The sequence below is a fragment of the Marmota marmota genome, unplaced genomic scaffold, assembly GCF_001458135.2.
Source record: "Marmota marmota marmota unplaced genomic scaffold, marMar, whole genome shotgun sequence".
Classification (NCBI taxonomy): Eukaryota; Metazoa; Chordata; class Mammalia; order Rodentia; family Sciuridae; genus Marmota; species Marmota marmota.
The window spans coordinates 16,404,085-16,427,546 of NW_026000185.1; the positions used below are offsets into that span (position 1 = coordinate 16,404,085).

General features: G+C 51.4%; 2 protein-coding genes across 3 annotated transcripts in view; one reads left to right on the forward strand and one right to left on the reverse strand.

The window, feature by feature from the left end:
* Nucleotides 1–4,897, forward strand: part of Plk1 (polo like kinase 1) — a 12,558-nt gene extending 7,661 nt beyond the window's left edge. Inside the window, exons 6-10 of one of the 2 annotated variants that reach the window (XM_015491176.2) lie at nt 2,388–2,543; nt 3,528–3,605; nt 3,799–3,953; nt 4,060–4,242; nt 4,409–4,897. In XM_015491176.2, the coding sequence (XP_015346662.1) occupies nt 2,388–2,543; nt 3,528–3,605; nt 3,799–3,953; nt 4,060–4,242; nt 4,409–4,615 (779 nt within the window). In that variant the 3' untranslated portion in view covers nt 4,616–4,897. The remainder of the gene's footprint in view (nt 1–2,387; nt 2,544–3,527; nt 3,606–3,798; nt 3,954–4,059; nt 4,243–4,408) is intronic. The other variant, XM_048789664.1, reaches the window with a different exon arrangement.
* An 85-nt stretch (nt 4,898–4,982) lies between these two features.
* On the reverse strand, nt 4,983–22,731 carry Ern2 (endoplasmic reticulum to nucleus signaling 2). The gene is made up of 22 exons (XM_048790075.1): nt 22,636–22,731; nt 20,402–20,507; nt 20,018–20,051; nt 19,739–19,811; nt 18,639–18,711; nt 18,414–18,521; nt 18,010–18,111; nt 16,939–17,203; nt 15,012–15,090; nt 14,786–14,933; nt 14,553–14,674; nt 13,705–13,860; nt 13,292–13,451; nt 8,244–8,328; nt 7,872–8,061; nt 7,699–7,798; nt 7,410–7,609; nt 6,216–6,363; nt 6,003–6,130; nt 5,512–5,635; nt 5,371–5,438; nt 4,983–5,288 (listed from the first exon to the last, which is right to left on the reverse strand). Exons 1-22 carry the CDS (start codon nt 22,729–22,731, stop codon nt 4,983–4,985), a joined length of 2,871 nt encoding a protein of 956 aa, XP_048646032.1.
* Nucleotides 22,732–23,462: the final 731 nt, after the last annotated feature.

Here is a 23,462-nt window from a genome sequence, read left to right on the forward strand (position 1 = left end):
AAAAAAAAAAAAAAAAGAGAGACATTAGCTTTGGGACAATACAACAAACATCAGCCTTTCCTCAGACCCATCAGTTTTTTCCCATCATACCCCTGTTCTATGCCATTCAGGACCCCACTTGGCATTTAGCTGTCATGTTGCCTTAGTCTCCTCCAACCTAGGACACAGCCTCAGTCTGTGTTTCGTGGTCATGGCCCTTTGAAAAGCACTGGTGAGGTTATTTCCTAGAATATCTTTCAATTTGTTTTTCAAGATTATACTTACTATTTAAGTGACTAATAGAGCTCTCCCCAACCCCTAATTTGATTTCGATGCTTCCTTGAGCTTACATTGGAGTTGTGCATTTTTGGCAAGACTACTGCAGAACTGATATGTTCCTCTCGGTGTTCTATCTCCTGTTGGATTTTGTTTTTTTTGGTACCAGGGATTGAACTCGGGGCATTCGACCACTTAGCCATGTCCCAGCCCTATTTTGTATTTTATTTAGAGACAGGGTCTCAGTTAGTTGCTTAAGGGCCTCATTAAATTGCTGAGGCTGGCTTTGAGCTCGGGATCCTCCTGCCTCGGCCTCCTGAGCCACTAAGATTACAAGTGTGTGCCACTGGGCCCAGCTTTTTTTTTTTTTTTTTTAAATTGGTGATGTTAATCTTGACCACTTGGTTAAGGGGGCATCTGATGGGTTTCTTCATTGCAAAGTTACTATTTTCCTTGTATCATCAATAAGTATCTTGCAGGGAACTATTCTGAGACTATCTTCTTTCTCCTCAAACTGTTGCCCATTAGTTTTTGCCTCCATGTGTTGATTATACCTGCAGCAACTATTACTGTGTATATTTTTTTCTTTTTGTGATGCTGGGGATTGATCCTAGGGCTTTGCGCAGGCTAATACTCAGGTATGCAAATACTGTTTTTTTTTTTTCTTTTTCTCCCCCCCCTTGCCTTTTACATATCATTGATTGGATTTCTTCTACAAGGAAGTGTTGTCCCTTCTCTTCCATTTACGTAGTTATTCATATTAGCAATGGACTCGTGGATCTATCTTATTCTTTGGGCTAGCATACTATTATTTTAAGGATCACTTTTTCTTTTGTTTTTAATTTGAAATATTTAGCATTAAAAAAAAAAACAAAACAACTTACTTACCCAAACATAGAGAACTATGATGAATTTCCATGTATTCTCACTGCTTTTCAGTGGTTATTAACATTTGTTTATCTATTCTACACACTGCCCCTCACTTGTTCATTAGGGTTTTTTAAAAAATATTTTACTAGTTGTTGATGGACATTTATTTAATTGTGGTGCTAAGAATTGAACCGAGTGCCTCATACATGCTAGGCAAGTGCTCTACCACTGAGCCACAACCCCAGCCCCTTCCCTAGGGTTTTTTTTTTTTTTTTTTGAGAGAGAATTTTTTTAATATTTATTTTTTAGTTTTCGGCGGACACAACATCTTCGTTTTGTAAATGGTGCTGAGGATCGAACCCGGGCCACACGCATGCCAGGCGAGTGCGCTACTGCTTGAGCCACATCCTCAGCCCCCCTTCCCTAAGGTTTTTAAATCCAATCTCTAATTCTTATTATTTCACACTGAAGTCCCCATACTAGCATAGTGTTTTATTTATTTATTTTGCTATTTTTGAAAACTTACTTTAAGAAAATTTTCACTTATACAAGGAGAACTAGCACATGTTGGGAAGAGGGGGATTAAACATTTAGGCATTCAAGACAGTGAAAATCATCCATGTTTCTCCTGCCCAGGTGTAACCAATGTGAATTTATTATGCATCTTTTCAGATTCTTTGGTTACATCTAGGCATATAAAACAATTTTTTTTTTTTTGGATTGCACATTTGTTTTAAATTTGGGCTTACTATTCACTCCTGAGAAGAATTAATATTACATTTTAACATTTCATATGTATCTAGTTTCAGCATTATATAAATTCAGTATTGTATAAAACAAATTTTAAGGTGGAAAAATCTTAACATTTTCATTAAGTTGCCTACTAAGTCCATGAATTATGAGTTCTCAGTCCTGGGTCTTTCTGGATACCGAGGATGCCTTTAATTCTTTGCCTAAAGCACAGCAGCTCTGAGCTGTAGGTGATTTCAGGCTGCTCCCTAGGTGACAGGTGATGTCCTGCGAGGCCACGCTGTTGGGTCAGAGGCCTGAGTGCCTGAAGCTCTGTGGCCTCCTGGTGAGCACCAGGTGCTGTCACAGGAGCACAGCAGCTGCTCTGATAATCGAATACTGACTCAGTTTCCCCAAAGCAGTGGTAGCTACAAGCTCTTCTCTGGGAAGAGTGCCAGCTGTGATGGGGGTCTTGTGTCCCCGCCTACGACACACCCCATTTTGTGCCCAGCTAATGACTGTCACCTTCCTAGGCACGGAGAAGCCCCAGCCTGATCGTCCTCGGGAAAAAGAGGAACCAGTGGTTCGGGAGACGAATGAGGCGGTTGAATGCCACCTCAGTGACATGCTGCAGCAGTTACACAGTGTCAATGCCTCCAAGCCCGCAGAGCGAGGGCTGGTGAGGCAAGGTGAGTACTGCAGGGCCCGGGTCGGGGAGGGGGTGCTGGGGCCACCTGGAGGAGCAGGGAAAGTCAATAGCGTCTGACTCCCTTTGGTTTCTGTTTCCTGTTGATCAAAATTTAAATGAGTGAGCCTGACACCCAAGGCCCTCAGGGTGGGGCCCCTATGGCCTTTTTCTTGCACTACAAGTATTCCACCTTCTAGCATGCCAGCGTGTCACCTCTGTACGTCTGTGCATGCTGTTCACTTGCTCAGTAGACCCCAGCCTTCCCTTCAGACACCGAGACCCAGCCCCAGGGCTTTAGTTCCTTCTGCTCCTGCCCCTGGAATGCGCTTCCTCCCCACATCTGCGAGCCTCGAACTCTTGCTTCTTCCAATGTCTGCTCCACAAACATCTCCTGGCACTCAGTGCTGGCCCTCTCAACCCTTTACCTGCTGGGTAGTTAGTTATCCATAACCGTATCACCCAGCATATTCCAAAATTCCTTGCTTTGTTTAGTGCATTTAAAATAATTGTTTCATGCACTGAACGTAACAATTTGATATATTCAGAATTGTGTATTTGCTCAGTTTTTTAATCCAGTTAGGCGCTGACTTTTACCATGAGAGAAATAACTTATGGAGTTTGTCCATATGTGTTTTGATTAATCTCCCCCTCCCCCCCACCTCACATGTGAGCTCAAGGGCCAGGGTTTTGTATCTTGCTAACTATCTCCATGAGCTCCCACCCCAACTCCTGGCATGCAGTAGGCTTTCTGTGAGCACCAGCCTGCTGGAGGGGCGGAACTTGGTGCATTGAGTGATAACTTGCCAGTTAGATGTGTGTGCTGCCACTCGTTTTGGCTCGTTGGTGGCAGAGGCCCTGCTGTGCCTTCTCTGGGGCCCCAGGCCCTTGGACAGAGCAGTGGGTGCTCAGCAAGCTTCCTGGGTGTGGGCTCTGAGTGGGCCGGGAGGAGACTGGTTCTGATCAGTGGTCTGTCTGTTCGTTCCAGAGGAGGCAGAGGATCCCGCTTGCATCCCCATCTTCTGGGTCAGCAAGTGGGTGGACTACTCCGACAAGTATGGCCTCGGTAGGTCTCTCCCAGAATGGGGGGTGGCTCAGGTCAGCCAGTGACCCTTGAAGTTGTTACAAGCTCTGGTCTTTTGTGGCTCCCAGGTCCCCTTCTCTCAGAACTCTCCTATCTGCATCCCAGGCCTCCCAGTTCCAGTCGCCAGTCCCCCCCTTCCTTCCCCTTTCTGAGGTCTCCCTCCCCCTGCCTCTAGGGTATCAGCTCTGTGACAACAGTGTAGGGGTGCTCTTCAATGACTCCACGCGCCTCATCCTATACGACGACGGGGACAGCCTGCAATACATAGAGCGCGACGGCACCGAGTCCTACCTCTCCGTGAGCTCCCACCCCAACTCCTTGATGAAGAAGGTGAGCTGAGCCCCTGGCGGCTGTGGGTGGCGGGGGGGTGCGCCACTGCGCAGCACGGGCTCCAATCTCAGAAGCCCACAGAAGCCATTCCCCACTCTCCCTCCAGATCACCCTCCTGAAGTACTTCCGCAATTACATGAGCGAACACTTGCTGAAGGCGGGCGCCAACATCACGCCACGCGAGGGTGACGAGCTGGCGCGACTCCCCTACCTGCGCACCTGGTTCCGCACCCGCAGCGCCATCATCTTGCACCTGAGCAATGGCACCGTGCAGATCAACTTCTTCCAGGTAGACGGGGCAGGAGAAGGGTGGATGGGTGGATGGGGGGGGGGGAGTGTGGGTGTGGGTCCTCGGCTGTAGGCACTGGGCGGGGAGCCAAGCGGTGGTGCCTTCCTCCCGCGTCCCCTGCGCATACTGGCAGCTGGGATCTCCTGCCTCCCTTCCCTCCTTCCAGGACCATACCAAACTCATCCTGTGTCCGCTGATGGCAGCCGTGACCTACATTGACGAGAAGCGGGACTTCCGCACGTACCGCCTGAGCCTGCTGGAGGAGTTCGGCTGCTGCAAGGAGCTGGCCAGCCGGCTGCGCTATGCCCGCACCATGGTGGACAAACTCCTGAGCTCGCGCTCGGCCTGCCATCGCCTCAAGGCCTCCTCCTAGGCCTCCCCCTCTGGACTGGCGCCTCCTCCCTCCCACCAGCTCCCGGGCCTGCGCTGGTTGGCTCCCGTGGGCAGTTTCTGTAGTGTGCCCCAGCCCTGGGGGCTGGGCAGGAGCTCCGTGGCCCTGCAGGTGGGGTGTGTAAGTTATTTTTGTACATGTGGGGGTGTGGGTTCTGGCTCTTGCTCTCACGCAGCCCACCAGATGAATTGCACAGAGAATTTCTATTGAATCGGGACTGCCCCTTCCTCGGCTTTATACGCATTAAACACATGTGAGTCTTCACTGTGCCTGTGTTCCCTGAGGGGCCCGGGCTCCAGGGAAGGTCTCTGCTCCAGCGGACCCAGGCTGCCAGGCCTCCCCGGTTTCCTCAGGGACTAAAATGGGCCTCCCCCTCGGCCCCAGCTGCAGGCCCAACTCCCTTGCCCGCTGGGGTGGAGGCTGTCTCTGCGCCCTCTGCTGGCTCAGCTCCCCGTGGCTCCTGGCACGGCTCCCTGGCCTCTGCAGCTGGCGGGTAGTAGGTCAGGAAGAGGCTCTCCGAGGCGCAGCTCCTCATGGTGCGGTGGGTATGGAGGAGCAGCCGCGGGAATCGCTGGGTGAAGTACTGCACAAAGCTGTCGGGGACCTGGCCCAGGGCTTGCTGCACCTCGGCTGGCAGCTCCCTGTAGTGGTGCTTCTGGGGGTGATAGAGCAGGGGACCCTGGCTCAGCTGTGGCCCGCCTTCCAGGATCCAGGCCCCACCCAGACCCAGAACATACCTTGTTCCTCATGGCCCGCAGCAGGTCTCGCACCGATGTCCCCTTATATGACCGGAACCTTCTCAGATCTGTAGGCAGAGAAACGGGCTCTGGAGTTGCCCCCCATGGGTTCCCCTTGGCCACCCCAGGTGTGTGCCTTGCCTGTCTGCAGTGGCATGGAGATGTGCTTGTGCCAGTTGTGCCGGACCACCTTGTAGCTGCCCGCCTCCAGCGCCGTCACCAGGGGCCCTTGCCCAGACTCCTTCTCCAGCCAGTCACTGACGTCCTAGGACCCACAGAGCTCCTGAGCCTTGTGACTAGTGCCAGCCGCCCCAAGGCCAGGAGTGTGTCACGTGGTAGGAGTGTGAAGCAGAGAGCCTCTTGGTTTAGGGTGGTCAGGACCATTGTCTCTTGGGGACCTTGGATTTGCTGGGCTGCGCCTCTGGGATTTACCACCTACCCAGAAGGCAGGTGCCATGTGTCCATTGTATAGAGGAGCAAATGGGTTCAGAGGCACAGTCCCCTTGGTCAGGGTCACACAATGGAATGGAATATCTGGGCACGATGGAACAGGTAGTTACACTGACTTCCCATGTTGATCAGGACCCAACCTTAGGACTTCTGGGGGGCCATTCCCAAGGTTTCCCTCTGACCTGGAAAAACTGGAGCTGCTTGGCTCTGCTCCAAAAGAGGGGGTGGGCCAGCACCTGTGGAGCGGAAGGGCGGGCCTGCGGCACAGGGCTCAACATGGCTTCCACCAGGTCCCGGGCCACCACCTTGTCTGGGGGGCAGAAGGAAGGATGGTTCAGGCCTACCCAGCCTCGTGCCCTCTTCCTCCCTCCCTGCTGGGCCCAGGTCTCCCTCACCGTGGGCCTCCTCTTCCAGGTGAGTCAGACAGGTAGCTCCTGCGAGGATGTTGGCCTGGCGGTAAAGACTGTCCCCAAAGGGGTGGCTGCCACCAGAAAGCACATAATAGAACACACAGCCTGTAGAGAAGATGTCCACAGCAGTGGTCTGGGGGGCCAGAGAGACAGGAATGAGGAGGAGGAAGTCACCCTGGCTAAATCCCCTCAGGGGTTGGTTCAGACTACATCTCCTGGCCATGTCCTGGGCTGCATCTCTTGGCTTTAGGTCTCCTCCCCTCCGCTCTGTTGAAGACCCCCCTGGCTCTTCACCCAGCACCTGTGACCCAGCAGAGTTTCTGGTTTGGGTTTTCCTGCTCTTTCCTGCAGGTGCACAGGGAGCACGACAGAGGCTACTGTAGGCGACAGTAAGGATTGGAGACCTGGCATGGGCCCTGACCCTGCCAGCTGATCCCCGGCTCTCGCTAATCGTCACCAGGGGACTCTGCTAGGATGGCAGAGCTGATTTTTTTTTCCCCCCAAGAGAATCCCAAATTCAGATTTTTATGCGGGATTTCCCCCAGTGTCAAAATAGTGGCCAGTAATTTAAAAAAATAAACTTTCTGGGCTTGCAACATTAGTGCATTGGTCCTTGGATCTCCAGCCCACCACTTGGAGCTTTATCCTGATTTGGGGAGTGGGAGTGATTTCCCTAGTGACTGTCCTTTGGTGTTATCTACACCTAAGAATTCAACTTCCACCCACACACTGTGACTCCAAAATCTATAACCCTGGGGTCCCCAACTCCAGTGCCCATGGGGTCAGAAGCTGTTCTGTGCTTCATCTACATCAGCGGATGCTCCCCAGAACCCTCCACATCAGTGATTGTGGACCCAACTCTACCTTACAACACCCAGGAGGCTCTACCCCAGCTAATTAGATCAGACCCACTGGGTACGAGGATCTGGGCGTTTTCTTCCCACGTCAGTTCCCCAGTAATTGTGAATCAGTGAAGATTGGTTTTTATCTTAAGATCCCCTGGGCAGCAAAATGGCCCCTGTTGGAGAGCCACTGCCCGAGGTAAGAAGAGCCCTTCTGCACAGATCAAGCAGCAGAGGCCTGGAGGAGTGGATCACCCAGCAAGTGGGGTAGGGCCTCTTCTGGGAGGCAGCTGGGACACAGGGAGCCCTGTGGCCTGGGGCAGGCGGGAAGACTCACAGGGCTGTTTGGGGGCAGGAGTTGTAGGAGCTCGGGTGCCATCCAGCCTTCGGTGCCAGGGATGCCCGAGCGGAGGCTGAAGCTGCATCGGCCGGCAGGCAGCTTCTTGCAGAGGCCGAAATCCGAGAGGACCACCCTGCCTTGACCCTGGCCGTCAGGCCCAGTGAGGAGAATGTTGCCCGGCTTCAGGTCACGGTGCACTACAGGGGTGGCACGGAGAGGGAGCTGGTGGCTGGTGCAGGAGAAGAGCAGGTGGAAGTTGGGGACAGGAGGCAGGGCCAGCGGTTACCTATGTGTAAGGAGTGCAGGTGTGCCAGGCCAGATGTCAGCTGCTGGAGTACCATTGTGGGCTCCAGGCCCCAGCGGCCAAGGTCGGGGTTCTCTACATACTGAGCAACATGGAAGGGCAAAGTGTCACTATGCAGCCCAGGGCCCCCTGCCCTCCCTGAGCTCCCAGCTCACCTCCTGCAAGGAGGCCTGGCAGAGTTCCAGGGCAATATAGTGGAACTGGGGGCTCCGCTCCGTGCAGAAGTAGCGGAGCACATTGGGGTGCCTGTCGGACTCCTGCAGCAGCTGGACCTCCCGCCGAACCAGACTGAAGCACTCTCGGAGTAGCCGTTTGACAGCCACCGCCCGACCCTCAAACTGTCCCCTGGGAGGTGGGTAAGGGGACAAGGGTTCCGAGAGAGCAGATAAAGGAAAGGGTAGGAACTTGTGAGCAGAGGGGTCAGCCTGTCCCCACCCTGGGGAGTCTTGAAAGAATGGTTCCCTAAGGGGTAACGGCCAAAGGCTCTCAGTGCCATGTCTGTAGCCTGGCTCCTGCCTGCCACTTACCGGAAAACGAATGTCCCACCTGCCCCGCGTCCCAGCACGTCTTTGGGGTTGAAGGAAATCTTTCCCACTACAGTGAGCTGCTCGGCTAGGGAACAGAAGGAGGGTGGTGTCACAGGGAGCCTCTGCTTGCTGCCCACAGCCCCCCTCTGCCCAGTCCAGACCTCCCCCTCCACGCTCAGCCTGGTGGGTAAGAGCCGGCACCCAGGTGTCAGATTAACAGGTCCAATAGCTCTTCCTTCCTGTGTACTTGAGCAAGTTAATTAATCTCTCTGCCCTGGGTTTTCTCATCTGTAAAGCAGGGCAATGTCAACGGCCCTACATCATATTAACGTGAAGACTGAAGGACTATGGGAAGAGGGGGCAGGGAGATGTTCGCTGAATTAGCCTCTTTTCTGGCATCTTCTGCCCTGGTTTTTTTTCCCTGAATTTCTCTGCCATTAGCCCCACCTCCACCAGTTGTAACTGAATCCTTTAACTGAGGTTGGACTGGCTTCAAACAGGAAGGTGAACTTGGCAGTGGGAGCATGACGAGAGTGAGCATAGTTACAGAAAAGACTGGCCAGAAAGGAAGAAGCGGGGCTCCTGGGAGCCTCTGTGGCCCCAGAGTTAGTTCTAAGGTGGCAAGGGACCCCCAGAAGGCCTTGGTTTCCCATTAGGATGGATGAGGTGGGTTCAGGGGAGCAAGGGTCTGTAGGTTTGTAAGGGGCACTCTCCATACAGCCAACTATATGGCACCCCTGAATTGTGCAGAGCAGGGGCCCTGAGAACATGCTACTCACTTCTGGCTCTATAATCAGCTCTAGAAAAAATGGAAAAGCAAAATAAAATCAGGGTTAGGAACCAGTAAGAAAATCCCTATTATGGTTGGGATGTGAGGTATCTCCCAAAAGCTCACATGGAAGACAGTGCCAGAAAGTTCAGAGGAGAAATGACTGGTTAGGAGAGCCTTAGTGGGTGAATTAATCACCTTGTGGGATTAATTGAGTGGCAATTGAAGGCTGGTGGGTGTGACTGGAGAAAGGGGGCCATTGGGGGCATGGCTTTGGGGTGTATATATAGAGAGACTGGGTCTCATTGAGTTGCTTAGCGCCTCGCTAAATTGCAGAGGCTGGATTTGAACTCGTGATCCTCCTGCCTCAACCTCCCGAGCTGTGGGATTAAAGGTGAGCACCACCACCACAACCAGCTGGGGTATATATTTGTATCTGGAAAATAGAGTCTCTCTCTCTGCTTTCTGATCATCACAAGAGCTGCTTCTATCCTCCACACACTCCACCATGATGTTCAGCCTCAACTCAAGCCCCGAGGAATGGATCTGGCTGTCTACGGACTGAGACCTCTAAAACTGTGAGCCCTTAAGTAAACTTTTCCTCTTCTATAATTTTTCTGTTTGGGTCTTTTACTTACAGCAGCAAAAAAAAAAAAAAAAAAAAAGCTGACTAAAACCAGCCCCAAGCCATGCTCTAGCACTACTTGCTAAATATTCGCTCTCATCCTCTCTGCAAAATGCAGGCAGTAACCTAACTTGGTGTTCCCTGGACTCGGGAATGAATGCATCTGGGCTTTGCAGAAAGCACATCACCTGTACTGTCTGTGGCAGCTCAGAAATCAGGGACAGAATTGCCTGAAAACCTATTGGAACAAGCGCTGGTCATCTGACTCTAGGTGAGGGTCATCCTGCCAGCCCTGTCTTCATACCATGCACTTGGTTCCTCTGGGTTTTCATTCTATTGTGTGCTTTTCCTGTTCTTGATGCCCATAGTGTAGGATAAATGTTGGCTCAGTGCTTGCTAGACTGATGTTCAGTGGCACCCTCAGTACTAGACAGAGTCCAGCCTTAAGGCCTTGAGGACCTTGAATTCAGGTATTTATCAGCCTTCTGCAGCATCATAGTGGAGAGGCAACACATGCAAGAGGTAAGTTATAAAGCATTCAAAAGTTGTCATGTCGGGGGACATGGCATAGTCAGAATTATCTCTTGGAAGTCCTGAGTACACACTGTATTTTGCTGCTGTTTTGACATAGGCTGGGAACCTTTAGAGATAGTCACATCCTTTCATAGGTGTTTGCCAGTGTTGAGACAGGGGCAGGATCCCACAGCAGCCCATTAAGAGCACAGGCTGGAGACAGCTTACCTGTCTTTGAACTCCTGAGCTGCCACTTAGTAGCTCTATGAGCCTGGAGGTGAGATGCAGAATATCATTAAGCTTTTCTGCCTTCTTCTATAGAAGAGGCATCATAACAGTACCTACAGCACAGGAATGTTGTTAATGTGAGTTCATACATGCAAAGTGTTTAGAACAGTGCCTGTACACAGGAAATTCTAGAAACAGGCTCACTCTGGTTCAGGCTTGATAATGTCCACTTGCTGTTGGATGTATGACATGATTGGCAGTTCTGAAGGACACCCAAGTATGCACGGGTACATGCATTTGTGTTAAGTGATTTTGTGAGCCATAGAAACACTCATAAGAAACATCCCTCTCTCCTACTGAGATAGGAGGACTGAGATTTCCAAGATCAGAGTTCCTGAGCTTGACATTTGTGTCCTAAGAATAAAATAGGCTGCCCCGAGTGCTGGGGTGGAGGCTATGTTTGAAGAGTGGGTTCTCAAGAGCTTTTCTCCATGAGCCATATTTTGACTCTCCCAGGTCTGAGATTCTGATACCGTGGACTCTGAAATAGATCTATCTGGGTTTTGCCTAAATGGGCAAATCTCAGACTAACAGTAACTGCGCCTTTTCCTCACAGTGGCTTAGCACATGTTCATTTCGTACCTATTTATGAGAGGTGCTGTTTTTGAATCTCCAGTGCCCAGAGTCAGTCTTGATCCAACAAACATTCAGTGATCCCTGCTCTCTGCCAAGGGTCGTAGGAGTAAGCTAGACCAGCATAGTCCCTGCTATAAACTAGCAGGGCAGCTGTTCCCAGACTGCCACAGTCCCCGCCATTCCCTATTGTCTCCTTGGTGGTTGCTTTACTCTGTCCACTTGGTCTGTCCATGAGCATGAGTCTGCAACCTTACTTTCACTTGCAGAATATAATCTTTGAATTTTAGTTTGTGTCCCACTCTTCGGGGCTCACTTGGGCAGTTCCCCCTTCATGGGCTCCCAGTTTGGGCTTCGAATCTAGGTTATTTCCTGTTTCCCAAGTCTGGATTCTGTGCCCCTTCTCTGAATTCCTGAAACTCTTTCCTTATATGATCCCACCACCACAGCATTTTCCACACTACATAATCATCGCCTGTTCTCTCTGGGTTTTGCCTAGAGTGCATGAAAATGCCAAATAACAAGCTTATTCACATTTTAAACAAAGAAGTGAAAGAACTATAAAGACTTTAAATGACAGAGGAAATCTAGTATTATATAGAGATATTTTTTTCCTACTGAGTTTAATAACAAAATTACCAGGCTCTAGCTAGACTGATCTCTTTGATTTTTCTTGGGCGCTTGTCCCAAAACATCGATATCACCCTGACTCTTTCCCTAAAGTGCACAAATAATTTTTGGTATTTTACATAACATAACAAGGCTGTCTTGGCTGAGTCAGACCTGAGACTCAAGTTCTGAGATTCTTTTCCTTCTTCCTTGTTACTTCTCTAGAGGATTACTGAAATCGAGTGACTTAGATGGAAATTGGGGAGACTTCTGGGGAAAGAATTTCTACCACCTCAATGACTAGAGCCTGGTGAGTTGGGGTGTGAGGGGTAACGGAAGGAAAACGGCAAGGAGGGTTTGCAGCACCTTTTGACAAAAACCACCCGGGAAAAGATGGAGTCTGAGTTGTCTGTACTCCACTCTAAAGTCATCTCCAAACGGAGATGAGGGTTTTGGGGTACAATAGGGTGATTATTCCCTGGACCCACTTTGACTCTCTAAAATGACAAGAATTACAATACTTCAGGGCTTAGGCAACTTGGCTGTGGGACACTGGGGAAGAGCTGGCCTGGGCTGCGGTGTAGCTCAGTCCTACAGCTTATGCTTTGTCTGTGCTGGGCCCAGGGTTCTATCCCAAAAGATAATCACTGATCCCGAGGAAGGGGAGCGTTTCCCTCTCAGCAGAGGCCTGAGGAAGGGGAGCACACAGGGGAGCACTGGGATTGTGGTGCAGCTACAGTCAACTGCAGGGTGGACTTCAGCCTGAGTTGACAGCAGGTGGAGCTGCTGCAGGGGAAGTTGGGGGAGCAGGACCAGGAGGGGCCAGGGCTGGTTCACCAACAGCACCAGCCCCGCCCAGAGCCAGAGGAGCAGGAGAAGCACAGGTGGAGCCATAAACACGTGCTGAGCCCCCGGAAGCCTCCCCAGATACCACAGAATCTTTGAAAGGGACTGTCGATAGGCTTAAATTGAGAAAAGATGAGAGGAATGTTTAAAAAGATAAAAAGTTGCCAGTATGGTGGGGCACCCCTGCAATCCCAGCAGCTTGGGAGGCTGAGGAAGGAGGATCGCAAGTTCAAAGCCAGCCTCAGCAACTTAGCAAGGCCCTAAGTGACTCAGCAAGACTCTGTCTCTAAATAAAACATAAAATAGATTTGGGGATGTGGCTCAGTGGTTAAGTGTGCCTGGGTTCAATCCCCAGTATCAAAATAAAATAAAATTTGACTTCGATAGCTTACCATTACCATTATAAAATGTGATATTATTTTATATTAATAACATCACCTAGGCCTGATTTAAATAATAATGATAATAACCTTTCCCAATGAGGTGATATGAGACAGGTGTTTTTAGTCCTTCTTAACAAAATGAAAAAACCGAAACTCACAGAGGTCAAGCAACTGGTCAATGTTAACAGAGAATAGAGTTTGATCTACATTCAGTTCTATCTACATCCAGAGTTCTTTGAAATTAATAGTGATAATAAGTATAGAGAAGACCCTTGGGTGCTCAACTAACTACACAATGCCCTCAAAGCACCCTCTTATTATCTTATTTAGGTGGAACCATCCCACTATCATGGCTTCTGTGAAATTCACTTTGAAATTAAATTAAGTGTGCCCCTCCCTTTTCTGTCCCTGATTCTGGCCCATCTTGTTCATTCCAGCTCACCTTCAGGATTGCAGGGTGGATGGGCTTGCTCTAAGGGACTTTGAAGAGTCTTCTGGCATTGCGGGGTGGCCCCTGGGAGCTGGGCCTGAGCGTCCTGTGAGATGGCAGGGCCTTCAGGTGCTGGGGGAGCCTTCTGCTGCTTCTCTGCCAACTGCTGCTGCTAATGCATGAGGGTTCAGGGAGCTTGGCCCGGCCAGGCCTGCCCAGTGAGGGCCCACACCTGTGTCTGAGCTGGCCTCCACCTGGACCATGAACCTACATAGCACAGGAGCAGGGACTGGGAACTGCTAGGGGGAAGGCAGGGCGCAGAGTTGGAAAGGGGTGAGGGAGAGGGTGGCTCAGTGGTCTGAGAGGAGTAGAGTTCTCTCTGGAAAGACACTGCGATGCACCTGAGGTCAGAGCGATGGGCTTACCTGCCTCATCAGGAATAGAATCCAGCCTCCCAGGAGGACACCTGTGAGACTGGCTGCCAGCAGGTCTTGGGATCCCAGCCCTGGATAAGAGTCTGGAGTTTTCTCTTCAGGGTGTAGCTCTGCGTCCCAAGGTTCCTCTTGACTCGGGCTCAGAAGCTGGGAACGAAGCGGTTTTCAATCTTGGTACTCCCTCTCACAGTGGAACCCCCAACCCTTCACCCGGTCCAGGGCAGGGCTTAGCTGAAGGGGCAGTGAGTGGTCTGTTATGGTGGGGACCGTGGAGCTCTCCGTGGTGCTGAAACATCACGGTGCCCAGGAGTGTGGTTTGCCAAACCAGCATCTCCTTGCATGTCATTAAAAATACAGGTACTCGTGGGGCGTCATTAAAAATACAGACATCCACCTCCAGAGACTGCATTTGGTGTGTCTGGAATGGATTCCTGGGTGATTCTGATGAGCGACCAGATTTGAGAATTAGTACTCCAAGTCACGGCTCTTCCTTCTGACCTTGAACTACTTACTGGTACTTCTTATCTAACCTGCTCCCAGGAAGGCACGTTTTTTTTTTTTTTTTTTTATAGTTTTTCTGTTTTAAAATTCTCACTTGATGAATATTTTACAATATTTGTGCTGAAGAAACATAAAAGACAGCAAACCATGTTTCACTGTTTAGGTACCCAATATCTTTTTGATACTTCTAACAGTTCTGACAGTGACAACCACAAAATGTTTGTCTTCTCAGAAACTCTGAGGTCACCTAATCCTCCATCAGGTTACTCCTAGAAGCCAGAGGGAAAGGTCCAAGGGCTGTCCATGTATCTGCTGCCCTCTGCCCTTCTCGCACTGACCTCTGAGAAGGCAGTTGAAGTGTGGGTACTCTCCGGGGGTCTTGTGGCAGCAGTCCCACTCCCTGAGGTGGGATGGACCCTCAGCATGGTGGTGTGCAGGACTGGGGGTGGCTCATGGTGTCCTAAGGGGCAGGGACACAAATCACAGGGCTGAAGGTGCTCTCAGCCTTCTAACTTCTAAAGGATCTGGGCTCACAGACCCTTTATTCCAAATCTGAGCCAAGGGACCTTACCAATGAGCAGCCATTGGCTCGGGAGGGCCACACTGCCTGAGGGGTATCTGACAGCAGTGCTGGGTGAGCCCTCCTGCTCCCCTGAGACTTGGAGTGTCACCTCATCTGTGGTCGGGCCATCCATGGGGGCCAGGGTCAGTCCACGAGGCTATGGGAGAAGATGGACAGCCATGAAGGAGGCCCCTCTCCTGCCCCTCTTTCCAGCCCTCTAGAGACCCCTTCTCACCACTAGGGCCACTCCTGTGTGGACTAAGGCTTTGGAGACATAAAAGCCAGCTTCTTCTTTTCCTACGTACAGTGTCATCCTAATGGGAGAGAGAAAAAAGGGAACAATGGGTCACAGTGGTGTGTGACTTCAGATATGTGGGCCTAGAGGATCTTTCCATATTGGCTCTGAACTTGGTCATGTGACATGTGTTAGTCAATGTCCCTAGAAGGGACTTGTAAAATGCCTGTGTACTGGGGCTTCCTCCCTGGTATTGTTCTTGGGGACTCTGAGATGACCATTGAGGAAGACCTGGTGAAGTAGCAAAGAACTATGCTGTTTGATACCTTGTAGGCCGTATGGAGAGAGGCGAGTGGGGACCATCCTAGATTGTTGGCTCTGTCAAGTCACCAGCTGACTCCTGACCAGAAGATCTACCCAGATGACCCACAGATGCTTGAGAACTAATAAGTGTGGTTTTTAAGTGCTATGTCTTGAGTAGTTGGGCAGCAAAATGGATACAAACGTTGGAGTCACAATTTATAAATTCATGTCTATCCCAGACCCCCCCTTAAAAAAACTCAATTTTCTAAATCTGAACACATCACCTGACTCTTCCCCTACTTCTGTTTCTTTCTGGGCTTCCTCCTCTAGTGCTCCCTGCCCCTGAAAATGATGGCACCCACATGCTTCTAGAAACCCAAGTGTGACCCTTGGCCCTTTCCTCTTTCACAGCCACCCCGCTTCCTAATCATTCTTACTATCATCACCTCTTCATGTCTTATATCTTATTTCCATCTCTCGTTTTTCACTCTCGTCCAAAGTATCATCCTTTGCCTGAACTAAAGCATATCCTCTCAGTGTCCTGTTTTCCCTGTATCACTCTTCACATTGCGACTAGAAGGAGCTTCCCACAATGAAAATATGATCAAATCGCTTCCTCATTTGGGGGTCTCAGGGGTCCTCCAGTGATTTCTCCTTAGCCTTGGGGAAAAATGTTCAAGCCCTTTACATGATCCCACAAGATCCCAGTTAACTTAGAACTTCAGACTTCACTTCCTGTTGGCTATATGCTCCAGCCTGATTTAATTTTTCTGTTCCCTGGATGACGTGCTTTCTATCTCCCATTTCCTATTTACCTTTTAGGGTTGAACTTACATGTCCCTTCTTTAAGAAGCTTTCCATGACTGCCCCTGCCCCCAGTCTCAATTTGGGTGTCTTTCTTATACATTCCCACCATACCCTGTACTTCTCTCATCTCATCCTTTCTCACACCATGCTAGGACTCCGAGATTCCTGTAGGCAGGAACAGTGGCTGTTATTGTTGTACTTCCAGAGCCTAGCAAGTGACTGGCACATAGTAAATGCTTAGTTAAGTTTTTGGGGAACAAAATGAATACATGGACAATCCCAGACTTTCCCAGTCTGTCTCCTGATACTGCGAGATGGAGACACCAAAGTATTAGGTGTTATGAGGGAAGGTGATTTTTAAAGTATTTAATAATCGGGCTGGGGATGTGGCTCAAGCGGTAGCGCGCTCGCCTGGCATGCGTGCGGCCCGGGTTCGATCCTCAGCACCACATACAAAGATGTTGTGTCCGCCGAAAAACTAAAAATAAATAAATAAATTCTCTCTCTCTCTCTCTCTCTCTCCCCCCCTCTCCTCTCTCTTTAAAAAAAAAAATAAAGTATTTAATAATCATTAGGCACAGAATCTAGCAATCAGAGGGGCTGTGGCCTATAGGCTCGCTCGTAGGCCAGATTTTACCCTATTAGTTGCTGAACAGTGGGGCTAACCAGGGGGCCCTGGAGGTATTTGGGGGCACAGTGTTTTGACACCTTTTTTGGTGCTGTTGGTGGTCATGGTTGAACATCATGCCTGGTCATTGGGCCTGGGCTGGGATAACTCCAGAAGCTCCCTTTCTGGACCCCAGGTGTGGATACCTACTGAAGCTGGGTGTCCAAGACAGAGAAGTGTGTGGCCGTATGTTGGGGGCCTGAAGCAGGCAGCCGGATGTGGCCCCAGCGGATGGCGAGGAAATGCAGGGTGTCCCGAGCCAGTGTGAGGTGGGGTAGCTGGTGCAGGCCATCCTGATGCCAGGTGTAGATGCCCATCACAGGCACACCCAAGTCCTGGGTCCACAGCACCGTCCCACTTCCTGGGTCCACAGTCAGCAGCAGGCCCATCCCACAGGATGTGAGGTAGCTCATGTCTGCCAAGAAAGATGGCCGGGAGATGCGAGAGCCCTCGTGGACACATCCGAGAGCATCCAGGGTAGAGGGATTTTCAGGTGTGTGGGGGTCAGGTGAGATTACTTGGAGGGTTTCCAGGACATAGGAAGGTCAGAGTTCATGGGATCATCCAAAGGTGACTCAGATGTGTGTGAGACAGACTGGGTCATCTAAGAGGAACCTTAGGATGTAGGGTAGTCAGCCATCGACTGAGGCTCACTTAGGATGGGTCATCATTGTGGCCCAGATATAAAGGTCACCTGGGAGTCACATGGAGTATGAAAGAGATAAGGGCCCTGGGAGTGTCACTTGTGATGTGTCAGGGTACCTTCATGGAGTCTCATGCAAAAGGATATGGTCAAGATTTGAGGGGTTATTTAGGGGCACCTGTGAGGTCCTTGGGCAGTTGGGAAGGGCTGGCATACTATCCAGGGGGTGGCTGGGTTTCTCTGAGGGATCATCTGCAAGGGTCACTCATCATGTAGGGTTCAATTAGGGCAAGTGGGGAGTGCTCAGGGTGTGTGGATTTCTTGTGGTCACTTAGTAGCTGGAGTGACCTAAGGCTACCTGGTTGCAGTCATTTGGGTTATAGAAGAGTTGGGATGGTGAGACCTTGCTTGGAGATATGAGGGTGAAGTCTGGGTGTTGAGGGGGTCCCTTGGAATCATCTATCAAGGGTAGTAGTCACTCAGCATGTGATGGGTGGGACTTGGTCATGGATGCCATTCAAGGTTCCCTGGCTTGGGGACCTTATGCCAAGACAGGGCTGGGGAAAGGTGGCACTCACATTTCCCAGGTGATCCATCCATGGGGGCTGCTGAGTAGCGGCAGTAGGTGGTGTTCCAGCGCAGGGCCGGGGCCCTTGGGTCATGCATGGTGACCGTGTACTCTGGAGATCCCCCAAAGCAAGGTTACCAGGAGTGCCCAAGTGATAACTTCCCTCACCCCATCCTGAAGGCTGTTCATTTTGTGGCGTAGGGACTTCCTGGGCACCCTCCTGTAGGCCTGGTGAATATCCCAATGACAGAGCACGAGGCTGTCTGTTCATTTCTGTATCCGCCACCATTGAGTTAAATGTTTGTTGATGACTAACCAATCTGCCTGGTCTCAACTTGGATAGCAGCTGCCAGGCCTGGACAGAGAATGAAGGGTGCTGCCCCGAGCTTGGGGAGCAGCTGGGGCCTGACTCACGTGTTCTGCCGATGTAGAGGTGGGGGGTAGAGAGACTGTCTGTGGTCAGTGTCATCTGAGTCTCCCCTGACTCAGGATTCACTATGAACCAGGCGTCCTGCTTCCGTCCTGCAGAGGGGGATGGTGTGGGAAACACTGTGCCTCTGTGTCAGGCTGGCCCATCACAGCCCAGGTTCCCATTCCTGCTGGCTGGACCTGGATGCCAAAGACTGGAGAGGAGCTCACCTGTGTAAAAGACCCCGTCGGAGCTGCGGCAGGGCGAGGCATGGACCAGCTCTGGGATGGTGAATGGCAGTTTCTAGGATAGGGACAATATCCAGGAAGATTGGAAACACATACACACACACACACACACACACACACATACACATACACACAGCAGTCAGCTGTGCTGGACACCCTTCTGAGGTTGACCCCATAATCACATTTTCATGAGGCATCATTATTATTATTTATGCTTCCCAGAAAACTGGAGCTCAGAGAGGCCACACAGCCATTGAGTGGCAGAGCCAGATTTTATACCCAGCTAGACAGTCTTCCGAGGCAGTACATAACCACTTTGCTACACAGCTTCTCAAGGACCTGCAGATCTTCCCATACCCAGTGTCAAGATGCCCCAGGTTACACCCGATCCCTGCCTGATGCCCTTCTCAAAAACACGGAGACTTTCAAAACTGTCAACAGCCATGAAAGACTCAGAGAGGTTGAGGAACTGAGGGGGGACCCTGCCCAATGTGGCTAGGAGTAGAGATCCACCCACCACCCTCCTCTGCCCTGTTCTCTCCCTGGAGTTGAACTTGTCTGGATTATGTGAGTGGACTCCATGTGCTCTTGATCCTTGTTAGGTTTGGATAATGGGGACAGGGTAAGATTAGGGTATGTATACCCTGTTACCAGCCAAACAACTCTCAACTTTCAGAAACGGAGCCATCCAGCTGACCAACAGTGGACCACAGATGCAGGAGCAAGTTTGATCCAGACCAGCAGAAGAACCACCCAACCGAGCCCAGCCTAAATATCATGCCACTGAATTTCAAGTAGTTTGGTTTTGAGGCAATAGGTTATTTAGCAAAAGCTAATTGACACATAAGTTTCTCCTTAAATCCACCAGAGTCCTGAGAAGCCCCCTCAGTGTCCTCAGCCTGCTCTGCTGACACAGTGAGAGCCACGGTCCCTCCAGCAGACAGCCTACCCATGATGCTCAGAGCCTGACTTACATCCCCGATGAGACTCCCAGATTCTGACCATGCTACCCCAGTCCCCTTCAGTGCACCAGCTGACGGCATCAGGGCCCTCACCATCCCAGAGTACTGTAGGAAACACACCATTAATCCCTGTTGTCTCTGGGTCCCCAGGATGTACAGGCTGCCATCAGCAGGGTCTGAGAGAAAAGCTGTTCTGTGGGACAGAGAAGAAATGGAGAAGGTTGAGTTCAAGGCCCTGATTTTATGAAGGTTCCCATTCCCTCCAAATTCTCAGCAGGAGCCCCAAGATCTTCCCCTATATCATATCCAGACCCAATTCTCTTCCCTCCTTTCTAACACGCACCCCCTAAAAACAACCCTCCCATCTCCATCTCCCGGCTCCTCCTCGTGTTCACTTACTCTGTGACATACATTGGTCCTTGGATGATGGGATCTGCAGGGACAGGACACGCAGCATGAGCCCCCTGTAGACTCTAGTTGAGAAGCACAGCTGGTGCTTACTGAGCCCAGCATTCAACAGGAATGCCAGGTCTCCTCCCAAGAACTCTGTGAGGTGGGCTCATTACCCTTGGCCCCATTTTACAGGTGAGGACATCGAGGTTCCAAGAGGTGAAGTGAACTTCCCACGGCTACTCAGCTGGGAAGTGGGGAAGCTGCCTGCAGACACTGGCTTGGTGGGAACTTGGTACCCGTGTGCTTACTCTCTATGCCCAAGTGACTCCCTACCATGCCCACCATCCAACTAGGGACCCCAGGAGAGAGCCGTGGCAGCCCCTGGCACACCATTCTTCAGCGTCCACTTCAAGTCCCCCGTCTGCTTGCTCAGCGCGTGGAGACTTCCATCCAAGGTGGACACGAGCAGGAGGCTCTCTGGCTTCAGGGTCTGCGCCTGTGGTGGGGAACAGCTCCTTTGAGAGGCCTAGACTACCCTTGCTCCTGCCCCAGGCAGGGCCGACTGTGACCCCTCTTCTCCCAGAAGTGGGACGGAGGGGGAGGAGGATCCGGGGAGCTTCTGTCTGCACCAATCATTGCTTTGACCCTGTGACTACAGCAGAGCTGGGGGCCTCCAGGGGAGTTGGCCCCCACTGTATTTAAATTCCCACTTCCTCCTCGCTTCCGTTCCTTCTGGCTTTTCAAAAAACACTGCAAGTTTTTTTTTTTAATATTTATTTTTAGTTGTAGTTGGATATAATTTCTTTATTTTATTTATTTACTTTTATGTGATGCTGAGAATGGAACCCAGGGCCTTGCACATGCTAGGTGAGCACTCTACTGCTGAGCCACAACCCCAGCCCTAAGGTTTTTTTTTTTTTTAATATGTTTTAGTTGTCGATGGATCTTTTAAATTAATTAATTGATTAATATATTAATATGCGGCGCTGCGGATCAAACCGAGGGCCTCACACATGCCAGGCGAGCACTCTACCACGGAGCCACAACTCCAGCCCCAACACTGCAATTTGTAATGAAAGGACTACCCTGATCCTTCCAGCCTCTCTATGAGATTGCATCTCTGAGTCTCCCCATTGCACAGATCAGGGAGTAGGAAGCTCAGGAAGGTTAGGTTACTGCCCTAAAGACACACAGATAATCAAAGGTGCAACTCAGACTCTAAGCCTGGTCTCTTTCTCTTTGGCACAATGTCTATCTCTTTTAGAATGACCCTTTCTGCCCCACACCCTCCCCACAAACTGGCCCAGCTGCTTTGGGTGCCAGACTCCAACAGGCCCCCAAACCACAGCTTCGGGGGTAGCTGTGGGGAGGGAGGCTGGACCTGGCCCCTGCTGGGTTAACTCACCTGCTGTAGCCCCTCCCTGAGCAAACAGGGTGAGGCTGAGCTCACAGCAGGCATTCTAACATCCGGGTGGCCCAGCCGCACCCCTGCAAAGGCCACATCCTGCTTCAGACCCTCAGCTTGGGGTCTGAGCCGACAGTATCTGGTGCAGACTGCGGCAACTTTCTCCAAGACCCACCCCCCTCCGACTTTTTTTTGTACCTGGAATTGAACCCAGGGGCACTCAGCCACTGAGCCCCATCCCCAGCCCTATTTTGTATTTTATTTAGAGACGGGGTCTCACTGAGCTGCTAAGTGCCTAAAAGAGCTCAAGCCCCCTCTCTTTTCTGGTCCTCAGTTCTTCCGTCTGCAACATGGCAGAAGTGAGGATGGCTTAGAGAAGATGCTACACACTGACTGCCCCCACCGAATTTCGTTTGACCATTCATGTTCAAAATTTTGGTTTTTATTACCAATTTTTGTAACATTTGGAAGATTTCACTTTTAAAAAATCAGATTTTCTAATTGTTCCCATTTCTCATTTTTCTGGAAACACCAGCTCTGGCCCCACCGGGCTCTCATTATTACTCGACAACCGCGGATGGATGCAGAGCTGGAAAGGAGGCTGGGGAGTAGCTCAGGCCAAGGCCCTTCCTTTAGTGCTGCGGGGGCTCCAGGCTGGGCAGTTGGGTTTTAGGTTGGGCATCTTCTGTGTCCTGACTGCGCTCCCCCAAGATTGGATGTCTCTGCTCCCGGCTGGGCTGGACCAGATCCCTACCACCTTGAGCTCACTTTTCTCAGAGGTTCTGAACCTGGGGTCCTGTCTTGGATAAGGTGGTGGTGGTGGGGGGGTGCATTGCCAAGCGCCTGGTATTGAAAAACGTAGAGGCGCATGTCTCAGCAGGGGATCCTTAAATTGGTCACATCTTTAAAGGAGGCCAGGCTCCCTAGAAGTTTTAAGGGACCTGGCTCTACTGCCAGACTGTCCCCTTCTCCAGATGGACCCTGCTCCCTGCCCTCCGTGGAGAAGAGGCGGGCGCTGCGCCTCCCTGTGCGTTTCCACGCTGGTACACCTCTGCAGCTCCAGACGCAAGTGGCACTTCCCCAGGGACCTACTGGAGGTGACCCGGGGCCGGAGAGGAAGGGAAGGCGCCCCATCGCCCCGCTGTCCCCTCGCCCGCCCTCGCCCGGGTCCCCGGCTCCCCGCAGACTCTAGAGGCTCTGCCTCCTCCCCGGCTCTCACCTGTGGCCCCAGCGTCCCCAGCAGCGTCGCGAGCTGGAACAGGAGCCCGAGCCCGGGCCACAGCGGCGACCCGGACCCGGGGGCGACGGTCCCCATAGCGCCAAAAGGCAGCCGCACACTTGGCCGGATCCCTCCGGGCCTCCTGGGGACCGTGTGGTTCCCGCCCTCCCCGGAGGAGACTCCGCCCTGGGCTGGGACTGCTGGCCACGCAGAGGCCACCACCTCAGCCTGCAGTCGCGGGCCTCTGTCCTCCCCAGGACACTCACACCGAATGGCCCTTGGCTGACTGGAGCCGCCTGGTGCCCTTCCATGACGAGTGACATGGGGGGACTGTGTGGTGCCCTTTGTGCACCAGCGGAGACCCTTTCTTTCCGTGTGTCCCCTCCTGCTCCCTTCACTCCCTTTCTAGAAAGCTCTTCCCCACCCATCACCAGAACAAGAAACCCCGTCTCAGGCTCTACTTTTTCAGACCGAATGGAAGACACCCTCTGATCACACTTCCATCCCGTGTAACCATGGAAACCGCCAGTACCTCAAGACCTGCAAACCTTGCTTAGCATAGGTACATCGTGGTTCCGTTGCACGTGTGCTAGTTTTGTTTTTTTGTTTTTTGCTACTGTGATGAAAAGGTCTGAGGAGAAGAGTTAGAGGAAGAAAAGTTTATCTGGGGACTCCTGGTTTCAGAGGTCTCAGTCCGCAGCCAGCCAGCCCCCTTGTCCTGGGCCCAAGGTGAGGCAGAACATCATGGTGGAAGGGGGTGGTGGGGGAGAGCGACTGGACATGGCACCAGGAAGGAGAGAGAGACAGAGAGAGGGAGGGAGGGAGGG

Coding starts and splice junctions, on each gene's coding strand:
- Ern2 (XM_048790075.1), bottom strand. CDS start 22,731: ATGGGGACCGTCGCCCCCGGGTCCGGGTCGCCGCTGTGGCCCGGGCTC. Junction 18,712..19,738: donor AGAGACAACAGGGATTAATG/GTGTGTTTCCTA, acceptor TCCCTATCCTAG/AAACTGCCATTCACCATCCC. Junction 14,934..15,011: donor ACACAGGAGTGGCCCTAGTG/GTGAGAAGGGGT, acceptor CTTCTCCCATAG/CCTCGTGGACTGACCCTGGC.